The 14,180-nt window shown below is 38.9% G+C and overlaps 3 protein-coding genes across 4 annotated transcripts; all 3 read right to left on the reverse strand.

Moving 5' to 3' along the window:
• Nucleotides 1-1,751, reverse strand: bola3 (bolA family member 3). The gene is made up of 4 exons (XM_027011796.2): nt 1,601-1,751; nt 1,203-1,335; nt 1,020-1,108; nt 1-566 (listed from the first exon to the last, which is right to left on the reverse strand). The coding sequence occupies exons 1-4, from the start codon at nt 1,628-1,630 to the stop codon at nt 501-503; spliced, it is 318 nt and encodes a 105-aa protein (XP_026867597.2). The 5' UTR covers nt 1,631-1,751; the 3' UTR covers nt 1-500.
• Nucleotides 1,752-2,299: 548 nt separating this feature from the next.
• On the reverse strand, nt 2,300-5,566 carry bco1 (beta-carotene oxygenase 1). The gene is made up of 11 exons (XM_027010873.2): nt 5,488-5,566; nt 5,251-5,379; nt 4,454-4,583; nt 4,205-4,352; nt 3,976-4,123; nt 3,624-3,844; nt 3,255-3,512; nt 3,064-3,169; nt 2,858-2,952; nt 2,660-2,771; nt 2,300-2,460 (listed from the first exon to the last, which is right to left on the reverse strand). Exons 1-11 carry the CDS (start codon nt 5,549-5,551, stop codon nt 2,300-2,302), a joined length of 1,572 nt encoding a protein of 523 aa, XP_026866674.2. The 5' UTR covers nt 5,552-5,566.
• Nucleotides 5,567-7,691: 2,125 nt separating this feature from the next.
• bco1l (beta-carotene oxygenase 1, like) lies at nt 7,692-13,556 on the reverse strand. 2 transcript variants are annotated; one of them, XM_035528019.1, is made up of 11 exons: nt 13,171-13,551; nt 12,254-12,382; nt 11,012-11,141; nt 10,773-10,920; nt 10,526-10,673; nt 9,725-9,945; nt 9,351-9,620; nt 9,148-9,253; nt 8,908-9,002; nt 8,517-8,628; nt 7,692-8,403 (listed from the first exon to the last, which is right to left on the reverse strand). In XM_035528019.1, exons 1-11 carry the CDS (start codon nt 13,253-13,255, stop codon nt 8,255-8,257), a joined length of 1,593 nt encoding a protein of 530 aa, XP_035383912.1. In that variant the 5' UTR covers nt 13,256-13,551; the 3' UTR covers nt 7,692-8,254. The 2 variants fall into 2 exon arrangements, with proteins under 2 accessions (XP_035383912.1, XP_035383913.1); XM_035528020.1 differs by lacking the exon at nt 7,692-8,403 and having other exon boundaries at nt 8,540-8,628; nt 9,183-9,253; nt 13,171-13,556.
• Between the last annotated feature and the right edge of the window lie 624 nt (nt 13,557-14,180).

Consider the following 14,180-nt stretch of genomic DNA (forward strand, 5'->3'; position numbering starts at 1 on the left):
TAAGTAGTATGCAATTTAATAGCTTTTAGTTCTTAATCCACACAATGCACACAAAAAGAAGTATTGGAAATAATAGCAGTAGACCTCCTTCCAAATAATGACAAAAGTATAATGCTGTCAAATATAACTGTATTACAGATAACAAAGTCAGTGTGTTCAGCTACTAAACAGTTGCATTCTAGGTCCTCTTCTACCCAGGGGACAACAGTGTACCTTTGTGAGAGGTGCTACACTGTAACATCTTGTGCGTATTACAGCATCCATGAGCCACATTTTGTGCGTACTGCAACATTTAGAATCCATAACAAATGAAGACAACCCATTAAATAGCAATATTATATGTCATACATTTTACCTAATGGCTTCCCTGACATTTCTTTATATAGCATGTAATAATATACTTGAAATATTTAAATCACTGCTATATTCTCATCCAACAGGTGATGATAAAACTGGTGAAGAAATCAATGAGTGCCTTGTCTAGAACACAACAGTAGATTCTACTTTTTTGGAATATCAGTGAATATGCGCAGTCCATGCATTGCTTTAATCTCTTCTTTGAGTGCCTGTGAGATTGCAAAAAAATAATGTTATTCTTACAGTATAGCCGCATGCAGTAATAAAATATAGCCTTGACCAGAGACATTAGTGCAATTAAATAATCTGTCTTTTTTTCTTCTTTTTTTTTATGTGTTCAGAAGTACAAAATGTGCATAGTAGATTGGTCTCATGATAGTGTACCATCATGACGGATGGGCTTAGTGGTAGATCATGTTTAAAGACACACAACGTCAGTGGTTTATTCACTCCCACCAGACATTCTAAAGCACTAGACCAGGGTTGTTCCAATTCATCAAGTTCTTCCGTACTAATATTAGAGTGTTAATATTAGTATTAATATTAGAACAAGGTGTGTTAGATTTAGTTTCGGAACTAAACTTTGCAGATTGGAAGATCTCTGGGTCTGGACCCCTGCATCAGTGTTTCGCACAAGAGCAATCTCAATGCTCTAAACATACCTGATTTACTAGTTGATGTTGTTCCACCGTTCTTTTCTCTCTGAATTCATCCGATTCGATGTGTATTTCATACATCGCACCGCAGCCTCCTAGAATAAAAACACGACACCGCAGAGAAAATACCAAAGAATAAGCGCTCCAGCAGCTACAGGAAGCTGGTTTTATTTATGCGACAGTGCTCACCAGATATGTCCAGAACCTTGAGCGCCGACGCGAGTGGGAACTTGTGTTTTAATATTTCTGTAATCCGCACTTCCCCATCCGTTTTACTTGAAAACGTCCTCAGCGTTTTTCTGCACGGTAACGACAGCAGAGTCTGCATGCGAAAATGAAAATTAGCTAAATGAACCGCTTACATTAGTTGATGTTTTTGAAACACCACCAACCCAAATACCGTCTGCATAACATTCTGCTTTTACAGGTCGAAGTACTACCTAAAGCTCTCAAGTGAATGCTACTTGAGCCACATTGTACTGACAAATACAAAGTTAGCCAACAAGCTAGCAAGGATGCATAATTTCTAACTAGAAACGAGTCGAATTAACACCACGAAATGTCAAGGCAAAAAAAACAAGAGTTACTTTGCATCTTAGTAGTCCAAGAAAAGGCATCGTTGAACTAAATCACTATGTTAAGATTCAGACTGCTTGATCATAACCTAACCGAAAAAGTCATGCCCCAGAGATTATTGTCGCAGTAATATGACGCCATATTCCTTGGCCTGTTTACCCCCTCCTTTCACAACGGTGTTGTCGCCCCCTCTCAGACCACATGTACATAACAATTTATTTATTTCTCATAGCCTTTGAAAATCAGCTTCAACTCAAAACTTTGACAGATTCCAAAAATATCAAAACACTACGCCGAGGTTCAAGGCAGAATCTGCTTTATGTGAGTTTAAAAAAAGAAAAGAAAAAAAGTTTTAATCTTTTTTTTTACAAAAGGTTTACATTTACATTATAAGAATTGTTTCCATTATCTCAACAACTCAAGTACTTTCCCAACCACACACACAAACACAATGCATATGTTTATTATGTTTACATTACAAAAATTTCTTCCATTGTCTCAACAACAACTCAAATACTTTCTCTCGAATCTACATCCATTCACACGCCAACATGCATGCGCACGCAAAAACCCACAATCAAACCTATCACAGCTGCATTCATCACACAGTTATCACATTTTAAAATCAGTAAAGTTTACTCAATAATCCAGTCCAAATCTTAACATCTGCACATTTCTTTTCAGGTATGTCACCAATAGTGGTCCAATACCTACACCTCATCGTTTTGTGGTATAAAGAAGCCATGCATGTCTATGTGCAGCTCTGCATTCACATATATCCGTGCCATTTCTTTGAATGACTTCCCTTCGAGCACCAGAAGAAAGTCAGACTCTCCAGGATTGCCATTTATGACCGATGTTAGGATTACACCTAAACAAATGCAGCAGTCACAAGTAAATAATAGCGCCATTGTTTCTAGAGGCACCCATGTTGGATTTAGTCAAATAAAAAACAACTAAAGACGACAATTAGATGGACCATTTTCCCTTTTTTCCTGATCATAACACTCTACTACATCAGTTAAAGATCAGCCTGTGAAAGCATTTCAGACATGTTAATGACAACTTACCTTCATCCTCCTCACTTGCGCCTGGCATGGGTACAAACACAGGCTCAGTGAATGCGCAGTTCTCTGATGTCCAGTCCACCCGCTGTTTTGTCTGAACATCCAGCTTTGTGATCTGTGTAAATATTTCACTGTATTTTCCACCAGTGCAGGATACATCATGTCACCCTGCATAAACATTGGTAGTGTCTACTTCCTTACCTTTGTGGCTAACGAAGACATACCAACCACATTAAGATACACATATCTGTGTTTCTGTCCACTGTAGTTGTAGTTGATTCTGGGGACTTCCACACCTGGAAATATTCAAACACAATCACAGTGAAGAACTATGTTTAATTTGTTTGTTGTTGTTGTTGTTGTTGTTGTTGTTTGTTTGTTTTTTTACTGTAATGGTATCAAATTACCTTCACAGAGCACCTCTGGCTGGCAGAGCAGTTTCCCATCCTTTTCTTTTACAGTACTAGCTGTTGTGTAGTTCAGGTTGACCAGGTCTTTTCCAGTCTCAGCGACCTACAGGTAAAATGCAAACATGTTGCAGCTCCCGTTCCATCTTTACATTTTACATTCAGGCACTGGGATTAGGAAACCAAGGTACCTTGTTTGTGAGCGGCAGAACAAATCGTTTGTACATAGGGTTGACAGGGCTACTGGTTGCTCCAGATGCAGCCTGCTGTTTTAGCTTATCCAGGTAGAACATGTCATACAGGCTGTTGTCGTTATAGGTGATCACATCAAATACCACATGGCCGTCTTCCTCAAAAGCATTGACATGATGGTATACTACCATAGCACCTGTGTGGTACCTGATGCTGACTTCTTTCTTTGTCTTTCGGTCAATTATGTGAATCAGGGTCTTTTTTTTTTTTTGTAGAAGTAAAAAACAAAGTCACTTTGAAGACAAATTTAGAAGATTCTGACATGACCTGATCCCCCCAACAAATAATAACACAGAGATAATGCTTACATCATCCTCTGGATGGAACTTTAGGCAGCTGGCCCAGTTGACCCCTCTCAGGTAGGCAGTTGCCATTTTGAGGATGTCCAGCTTTAAGGGCTGTTCAATAAATATGATGTAGTTCTCAGTCATGCCAAAGCTGTGATAGTAGCTCGGGCTAAAGAGAGAGCGGCAGGGTAGAGTGCAGAGGATCTCGACACTCTTCAGGGCTGCAGGTCTCTCGGAGGCACCTGAAGGGTTCAAGCACACTGGGAGATTTCTAAAATTGTTTACAAGCTGAAAACAACAGGTAGAAGTTGAGTCATTCTTGGAAGCAGGCTGCAAAAGCAGGTCCATTTAAGCATCTTGATTTTGTGCTTACCTTTCTCTGTTGCAGGGACCTTGAAAATAATATATTTCGTCTTGCCCTTGTCTGCAATTGTGGTTCCCATGTTGTAGGTGTTTCCTTCTTTATCATAATGGGGGTGTGATGTGACAAGGTTGACAGGAAGGTATTTCTGGTAGTCCAGCTGGGAAAAAAAAGCGATGTCCTTAAACTTTTGTAGGTCATAAAGAACATCTGTGACAACATGCTTAAAGAACTGCTTTACCTTGTCTTGAGTCTCCAAGGTCACTGGATCAATTTTACGAATGTAGTTGGTTTCAGATGTGGCATAATAATCATTTCCATATTTGATTATATTGCCGGCACAGTTGTCTGTAAAGTCTGGGATGGTATGATTAAGAAAGGTGACCACTCTGAAAATAAAAAGAATTTTATTGGATTGTCAGCAATCTCTCAAAGTTCCATGACTATGCTAAATTGTACTGATTTAAAAAAAAAGGATTTTGCTACTTTCTTGGAGAACACGCTTTTGGATGAATCTGGGAAGGCCATGGTCCCCATCTCAGACACAATTATTCTGTTGGCTTTTATGTTGCTGTTGTAAGTGTCACTTCTTAGATACCTGCTTCTATAGGTAACCTCTCCTATTTAAATGAAGAAAAAAATCTAATTTAAAATATTTTAATTCATAGTATTCCTAAATTATAACGTTCATCAGTAATGTTCCATCAAAGCCACCCCCTTATACAGAAAAGTCATGCACAGAAACATAGCTTTTCTTTAGGTAAGCAGATGTTTGAAGCAAGATTTCTATTTGAGCACATGTGGGGGAGTCTCTCTTAATTTAAGTGACTATCGCATGAAGACAAACAGACAGAGTATGCAGGAAGCACAGGTTATGTTATCAGGTATCTATTCAAGGCTGTCATTTGTCAATACAGAATATAAAAAGGAGTGTGGGACTAGACAAGTCAATCTGAAGAATTACAATAAGCATCTGCAGACTTTCAGGACACTAAGCATCATGACTGTTTGTTTGACTTCCCTAGAGTTTTATCTACTAGACCACAAACTCAAATTGAGATTAATACAAATTCCAGACCTAATCAATTTATGCTTAAAGTGAGTCTAGACTACATAGATACAAGACTAGACTCAAGATATCTAGTCTAGCTCTGCTGTCAAACTAATTAAGTAAAACAAGGAAAATTAAATCAATCTAACTTCATTGACTGGTCATTTTATCTTAGTATTTTCTTAATGTTAGATTGCTCTAGTCCATCTTGGACAGGTTAAGGAGTAAATAAATACCATGTTTGATTGTGAAGTTGTGCAAGAGTGCCATTCCATCAAACCAGTGGTTGTAAGAAGACTCCCCGACTGAGAAAAGACCTGAACCATTTCTCACAAGAGTACCCTGCAGCCAATGGGGGAGAGAACCTGGACAATAATCATGTTTTCAACTATTGTTATCCAGATTTCAAGCATTCCATATTTTGTTTGCGGACATATTTTGCAAAAGTATTTTGTTTTGTTTTTCTTACATACCTTTTACCTCTGCTTTTATAGGTTCAGGACATTCACTCTTGTTTCTACCATAATCATAATGCATCTCTTCTTAAGCAAGCAATAGCCCCAGAACTCAGACTGCACACGTTATCCTTCTTGGTGAATGTCTGAAATGAGAGTCAACTCTGCTCTGATGACATGTGTTAAGAGAGATCTCTCCGCCTCTCACTCCAGGGCAAATCAGCATACCTTATCGCTCGCTCTTTTTGCTGTGTTTGCTCTAGTAAGAACTGGCTTGCAAATTTTCCAAAAAGGAAAGATAACATATTGCCAAGGTTTTAGGGTGTTTTTGTATGAGTACAGCACTGTTTGTAGATTAAAGCTGGAAAAGATCACATTGCTTTTGAAATAAAGGAAGAAGATAAAGAATGCTATAAGAGGAATTCAAAAACTGACTGTTGTATATATTTTATCTGTGTACTTTGTTGTTGTTTTTTAAATGTGGTCCTTTTGAATATTTTAGCAGTTGAAACAGACTAGCACCATGGAAATAATTCAACAGAATGTCTCAGTGTACTCTCTACAGCATTTTGGTAGCATGGGTAGAATTTTCTATTAGAACTATTATAGAACTATTATAGAACTATTACAACTATTTTGCTGTTCTCTCAAGCGCAACAGGCAATTCTCATATTAGAGTAATACAATTAATTTAGGACTTGCTTATCTCCTAAACTCCTGTTTAGGGAAATGAGGAAATGAAGAAGAGATACAATTCTGAAGATCATAGTCCAGTTTATTTTACATCTAGATCATTTTTAAATGGAAATATACCTACATATCAGTCTAACATTTACGTGAGGCAAATTAGTTTGCTCTGGATCATAATTACAGCAATTTTTGAGAAACAAGATACACAAAGTAAGTATTAATATTAGCTATATTTATGATGACTTTTCATAAGCTTATGTTTAACTCCTTGAGCATATAGGCTACATTTATATTCCTTAAGAGACAGAATTGTTTATTTCAAGCATATCGGATACATATCGGCTAGAGAGAGCAAAGCATGACAAAACAAAAGAGAGAGTGCAAACTGCGACTCAAAAGCAAACCCAAAAGACAACGGTAGCAAAAGTGTAGACAAGTTCCTAAAGCAGGCTGGCATCTCCAGTAAGGCAGCGAATGTAAAGTGCTGGAGGCACGTTCCTGTGGGCTTAAATAATAAAGAGGTTAAAGTGGGTCAGATGTGCAGAGTGAGATAATGAAGAGATTAGGAGCAAGGGAGGATTTGTGAGTGTGACTGAGGTGTGTCTGAGGCCCTGACTGGGTGTCAACTGGACCGTGACTTCTCTTACCAAGGCCTCTCTATCCTCTGTATTAGAATGTAATAAATCACAAATTGTAAATTGTGAATTTTCTTCTTTATTACATGCACAAAATGTCAATTTTATCACACAAAACCTTGTCAGCTTTAACATAACAGTATCATTTAAGTGCAGAAACATCTGCAAGTGTTCTGGTAACCGCAGGGTTAATTTGTTACATGAGAAGGCTAGAGAACAGAAAAACTGGAATTCAGTATGAGTTATAAACAATGCGTCTCCTCTGAGACCTGCATCAGGTGCTCGACAGCATCACACACTACACAGGACTGGATCAGGCATAGAGTGTGGGGTCTGTGGTCCAGGCTACTGGACCAAGGCCATAGTACACGTCATAAACCCTGGATCACAACAGAAAGGTGAAAAAGGGGACTCAGTCATGAAGGTGGTGATGGAACATGACCATCCAGGAGGCAGCAGGACGGTCGAGTATAATCGAGCTGATAAGTGGAAACTGTGGGAATGGTGGCGGGATGGTCTTTATGGTGGGATGGAGGAAAACTGGGTGACCATCAAAGGCTTCTAAAGGAACTTTGAAGGGGCTGTGAGAAGCTGAGATGATAGCTTCAGCAGGGGATGTTCTGACCCGACTAAAGCATGGGTAGAAGGATTGAACTGAGTCAGCTTGCCTACAGTGGGCATCTTAGTGACCTCTCCTTCCGTGGATGAACATTGCTCTTCTCAGACACTGCTCTGAACCTTGTTCAAAACTCTTTGCATAACAGTTATAAATTACTGATAGTAAGTGCTTGTCTGATTAGATACTTGTCACTCGCTTCTCTCAAAAAGATATGGCATACAAACATGGCATTCACAGAACTGAGACATTTATTTACATTCACAGAGCTGAGTCATTTATTTACATTCACAGAACTGAGTCATTTATTTACAACTATTTGGTTTCATCCCTTTTTAAACTCATAACATATCTAAGCAGCTATAGGAATCATCAAAATATGTATATTATAACAGTAAGGTTGATTTCACAATGTTATTTAAAGAATAAACATTTTAGTTATTTATATTGATTTATTCATGTTTTTCTAAACTAAAATGTTTCTAACAGTTCAGTGGAGAAAACAAATAGAATTTGGAAAACAACACTAACAATCTGGGACAATCTCTTCTCTTAAAAACTTTTCATATTAATTTCAACATAGTTACTGAATAACTTGTATGTCAGTGAACTTTGTGCAGCAATCAATCAAGTCATACATATTTACATATTGTGACATCATGTAGATGTATCTATTTTTTTAATACTATTGTACAACTCTATTTAGTGTGGTAGCTTTGTTGCAGTATTTAATACCAACACCATTGTAGACGTACCAGGTACCAGGTAGGATTGAATATATGCGCAGTCTTGCAGGAATGTTATCTGGATGGAAGATATCCGCTGATGGCCATTTCAGTTAATACTACTGGTGGATAAAAAGTCCATGCAGGTCCATGTGAACTGTTGTGTTCACAGATGCACGAGCAATCTCTTTAAAGGTCTTCGCATCCAGGACCAACAGGAAGGGTGTCTTCTTGGGATTGAGTGAGATGACACTTGACAGAATAACACCTGAAGGATCAAAATTAGGAAGATTCTGAAATGTTTCATAGTGATCTCTGAGCACTCAATATATCTTTATATGTTGCTATAAGGTGCTTTTGGATGAAATTTAAGAAGTTCACCATCGTCTTCATCCACAGCACCTGGTGATGCCACAAACACTGGTTCTGATGGGTAGCATTCATCTTCCATCCATTCTATGTGTGTCCTGGTAATTGTGTCAACTTTTGCGATCTGTTTCAGTACCAAGATGTGTGAGATTAGTGTGTAGACCTTTTGGAAGTTCAATTTTTTATCTAGTCTTGCACCTATTCCTGGATGAGAATTAAACTTTTGAATTGACTATTTCCATTCGACAACCCTAACTTTTAAACAATCATCAATAAACAATTTATATTTTTCTTCACATAATGTGCTGCCATTAACAGTTAGCTAGCAAAGTACATTTAGTCAGTTAGCAAAATCATAGAATACAAAATTTAGGATTTTTTTTTTCTGCAGAATGCATGTTACCTTATTTTTTGGAGGTGACCACTTAATCTTGGTACCATAGAAGTATCTGTACTTCTTTCCATTGTACTTGTAGTTGATCCCAGGTAACTCCAAACCTGCAGAGAAGCCAGATACTAGAGTACACCCTACTTCTAAACTAAAATTATGATTTCTAAGGCTACTGTCAACAATGCTGTGCCTCTGAGTGGATGAGGAAGATGATGATGATGATGATGATGAAGAGGAGCCTGTGATTCTAACCCTGATGCAGTGTGTCAGACGTGCAGTACACGGACCCGTCATTCTGGAACACAGCTTTAGCTGAGGTGCCCTCCAGCTTAATGAGGTTGGTGCCTGACGGAACTTCCTACAAATGCAAGGCAAACGAATCCCCAGTGTAAAAACAGCAGCAGTGTTGCAGACAAAGATGAAAAAATGAACACACCTCCTTTGCAATCACTAACCTTGAGGTCAACGTCAATGGGGATGACAAATCGCTGGCAGACCGGTAAAGAGAAGACCTTACTGCTCTTGTCGAATGTCTCAGCGTCCTGTCTCATGTTCTTTAGGTAGAACATGTCGTAGAGGCTGTTGTCTTCGTACGTGATAAGGTCAAACACGACGTGGCCGTCCTCCTCGTAAGCGTTGATGTGGTGGAACATAACGAATGCGTCAGTGTAGAATTTGGTTCCCGCCACCTTCCCTGTCCGCCTGTTGATCACATGGAACAGCGTCTGCGGGGCGACACGCAAAATCGAGCGCAACAAAAGGCTGAGCGGCGGTCAGCACATCTACACTGGCGGCAGGTATGCAGTGACCAGGGCTGGGTACTGCTTACTATGTCATCTTTGTCGTATTTCAGGCACTTGCCCCAGGAGACTCCTTTGATGTACGCCGTGGTCAACCGGATGATGTCCAGCTTCAAGGCCTGCTCGACGAAGATTATGTAGTTCTCGGTCATCCCGAAGCTGTGGAAGTAGCTGGGGTAGAGGGTGGAGTGGAACGGAATGGAGCAAATGTGCTCCACTTTCCTCAGTGCAGGTCTTTTATTCTCTTTGTCTGCAAGGGGTAATGCAACCTATTAATATACTCATGTACCTATCAGGTTTTTAGCCTGAACCTTACAGGCTTCCATGCCAGGCACTTCTCACAGAGCTCATATCAAGTCAAAGTAGCAAGGAAAAGACAGAAAGATATAAACTGCATGCAAATATTAACAGAACAGGAACATAAATCATTAATTTACACACAAAAAATCCAATCACAGGAGATACAGGAGAAGCAGGCTGCATAATATTATTATTATTATTATTATTATTATTAATAATAATAATAATAATAATAATAATAATAATAATAATAATAATAATTGTATTTATATTGGAATTTTTAAGACAGGTTTATAGAGTGATTAAAAAGTGATTAAAACATTAAAATACAATGAGATAAAAAATAAAAGACTTAAAAGGAATAATACAACCTTATACAAATATATATACAAATATATTTTAAGATTCTTTTTTTGAAAGCATTAAGGGTGTCGTTGGTTCACAGCCTTTCATGTAGAGAATTACTGAAAATATAGTCTTAGAGGGATTCACCTAGTTTAGAAGGAAGCACATAATTGATTCAAATATACCTGATGCAATGGATGGCACCCTGAAAATGACATATTTGGGTCCAGTAAGTGCCATAATAGCAGTGCCCATGTTATAGGTGTTCCCTTCATCGTCATAATGAGGGTGTGCTGTAGCCAAGTTCAAGGCAATATAGTCCCTGTAATTACTCTGAAACGGGAACCAAGCTGCAATGTTTATAATCAAATGCAGTTTTAAAATGCTGTGTAAAAAAACAACCAGACAAAAACCTAATGTATTTCAACTTACTCTTCCTATAGTATCAAGAGATGATGGATTAATTTGGTTGATGTAGTTTATCTCTGACGATGCATAGTAGTCTTCTCCATATCTTATAATGTTTATAATATTATTATCGGTGAAATCTGGGATAGTATTTATCAAGTAGGTGAAGGCCCTAAAAAGTGTTTTAAGAACATTAATTTTTTTTCTGAAAAAAAGAACAATACAAGAATAAATAAAAAAATAAAATGAAAACAATTCTTTACTTTGAGAATATATTTTTCGAGGGTTCAGGATAGGCCAAGGTCCCAAATTCTGTCACCACAATCCTGTTGGCAGCAGTGTTTTTCTTGTAAGTCCCACTTCTTAGAAACTTGCTCCGGTAGTACACCTCACCTGACAAAAAAAAGGACATAATGCCATTTATTTCCTCCTTTCACGGAACGCTCACCTCCCGCGAGTCAAGTGGTTTGGCCAGCCACGTGTAGTGGGAGGATCTGTTTGTGGCCACACCTGCACACACCTGCACCTTGTTTGTTTATAGGTATTAAAACCCGTGTCGAAGTGTGCAGAGTGTTGGTCATTGCTGACGTAACGTGTTAATGGTAATGTTATACTCGTCGTTGTTAGATGTTTATCATGTTCTTTGTTTGTAACACCGTTGTCTTTATGTGTTTGAATAAATGTTCATCCAAGTTGTTGGAGCCTGTGCGTCCTGCCCCTCACCCTTCCGCACTCGGGCCACCTACGTTACAGAATGACCAACCACCACAGGACGCAAGATTCCGCAGCAAAAAACGGACTTCCTAGCGGGAGGTGCATAGGCACCCCTGCCCTGCTGCCTGGATCCCAGAACATTGGGGAGAGGTGGAGGGGAACACCCCCAGGAGTGCCCTTTGGCACTCGGGCCACCCACGTTACACCTCCAGCAATAGTGGGTCTTTTAGGTTCTTTCAACATGAAACCTCTAGGTGGCTCCGGATGGCTTAGCAATTATCAGAAGTGTTGAAACTCAGTTCCAGAAGCCCACAGCCCTTCAAGCTTGATATGATATACTTGATGACAAGTAAAACAAATACATATATAAATGAAATCCAATGAACGTCCCAGATGAGTAACTGCAATGTAGTAAGAAACAGTACAGATATTCAGAATTGTTGTAAAGTACACAAAGTTTCTAGAGAAAGGGAAAGTTTTGGACAGAGGTCCTTCATCAGCTATGCAAGCAAGTCGTAGTGCACGTAGTATGAAGTAGTAGCGAGAGGAACAAGTTAGTATAAGGAAAAAGTAGATGTCAGCTAAATGCCATAAATGTAAATGTCCTTTTCTCTGAGATTCCTAATTTCATAGGAAAAAATGGCAATGGAAATAGATATGTCATCAATGCATTTTAATACAGTATTTTAATACTAACAGACACTGAGGTATTAATGGCATACCTCTCTCTCTCTCTCTCTCTCTATATATATATGTATATATGTATATTCCTTGTTCCTTATGTAACCTACCATCCTTAAATGTAAAGCTGTGGATGAGGGCCATTCCATCAAACCAGTGGTTGTAAGAAGACTCTCCAATGGAGAAAAGACCAGGCCCATTGCGCAGCAGTGTCCCCTGAAGCCATGATGGGATGGTACCTGCAAAGATACACCATACAATAGATCACACTGAAACACTAACACCATTCAGGAAAAGGAAATGCACGTCATACCCTGTACCTACCTAGGTGCCAACGCATAGATAATTTATAGTTTAGAAGGTGATCTTACAATTGTTCAGAGATCATGTCCCCCTGATGAGGTTTTGTGCTCTCATCTTTACTCGTTCCCTTTCCCTGCACTTGCAGTAAAGTGATTTTTCCGGTGAAGTGATTTTTGCAGATGATGCTTTAGCACCATGCTTTAAATCCAGCCAAACCACAAGCAACAGTGAAAGCTGCATTTCCAGTGTCATGGTGAAACAGTATTCTAGCAACCAGACCTCTTCTGCACTTTTCCCCACTACCAACACTAAGTGACTTACATAATGAACATAGGCTATATATCGCTATGGACGTGTAGAGAATGCTCTGCTAGGAATTGGGAATTTCTTAATGCAATCTCCATTTGTTATTGGTTACCTTAAATTATTTTATCTATATAACCTGTTAATTTTCACACCATTATTAAAAAATGGGATTTACAGTAATTTACACTGAGGTTTTTTTCTGGTTATGTAACTTGGTATCATTAGTTGCATACAGCCACCCGTTTCTGGACGTGCAAATATAACCAGTAACATTCATTACAGCAGTTCCCATGAAGGAATACATTAGATTACGGAATGTAATACATTACAGAAACCGAAACCGCTCTAACGTCATTATATTACGAATGAAAACCTGCCTAAAGGCTTGACAGAAAGCCAGCTGAAACGTCGTTCCTACCCGACAACTCTGCTTTGACGGGCTCCGGTGTCTCCTTTCCATTCCTATAGAATATCGCTTCCATATTTTGCGTTGATTCCGCCATGAGTGTTTCCAAACGCGCAGATTAACGGCACTGCCTCGTTTAGCTGTGTCGGTCTTTTAAACCGTCGTTACCGCACAGATAAATCAGTAAGCATGCTTTTTGCACGTAATCACGCAGATTGGTCGTCCGATAGAAAAGAGGCTCCAACGGAAGTGAGTCATAGTTATCTGCATAATCTTGTAACGCCGAAGAACTTCGAAGACGTTTGACACAATGTGTGATATGAAGAGGTTTTACGTCGTGGACCCTAATATTCTCAGGTGCCGGTAGACACATTTTCAACAGAAGGGACTAACGAGCCGGTCACCCCCAAGCCCCCTTCTGCCAGAGAAGGATTCTTATGAACTGAACAGAAATCAGATTATGAGAGCAGGAATGTACTGACTCTGGGAGGAAAAAATGTGTGACTCAAAAATACAGTGGTTTGCGGAAGTATAGTTATATGCATGTATGTATGCATAAGTATTTAATTAAATTTAAAGCAATGTTATGTATATCAGACTCATGCAGCACTGACTCTAGCAACGACTGGGACACCACCACCAAAGATTTATGCAGCAATAAGGCAAAATGAGGAAAAAGGTACAGCCCGTCATGCCAAGAAAATGGTGTTTAGTCTGAAAGTGTTTCTTGCTTTTGGATAAGTAATTGAGCTGCATTTACCATTGAGGGCCATTACTCATACAGGTTAATTCCACACAAGACTAGATACTTCCTTAGAACATTACAGCTTCCACTTTATAAATCTAGGTGAATTCAGAGAAGAGACTGATACCTTATCAGTCTGTAAGTGCTATTCAAACACGGCATATAATTGTCTTAACAAGGATATCAAGAATTATGATAAAAACAGATTATGAAACCCTATTACCACACGATATTTGAATAACTATTATGAATAGACCACTGAATAAACTCAGGAAAA

The sequence above is a fragment of the Electrophorus electricus genome, chromosome 1, assembly GCF_013358815.1.
Source record: "Electrophorus electricus isolate fEleEle1 chromosome 1, fEleEle1.pri, whole genome shotgun sequence".
NCBI lineage: Eukaryota > Metazoa > Chordata > Actinopteri > Gymnotiformes > Gymnotidae > Electrophorus > Electrophorus electricus.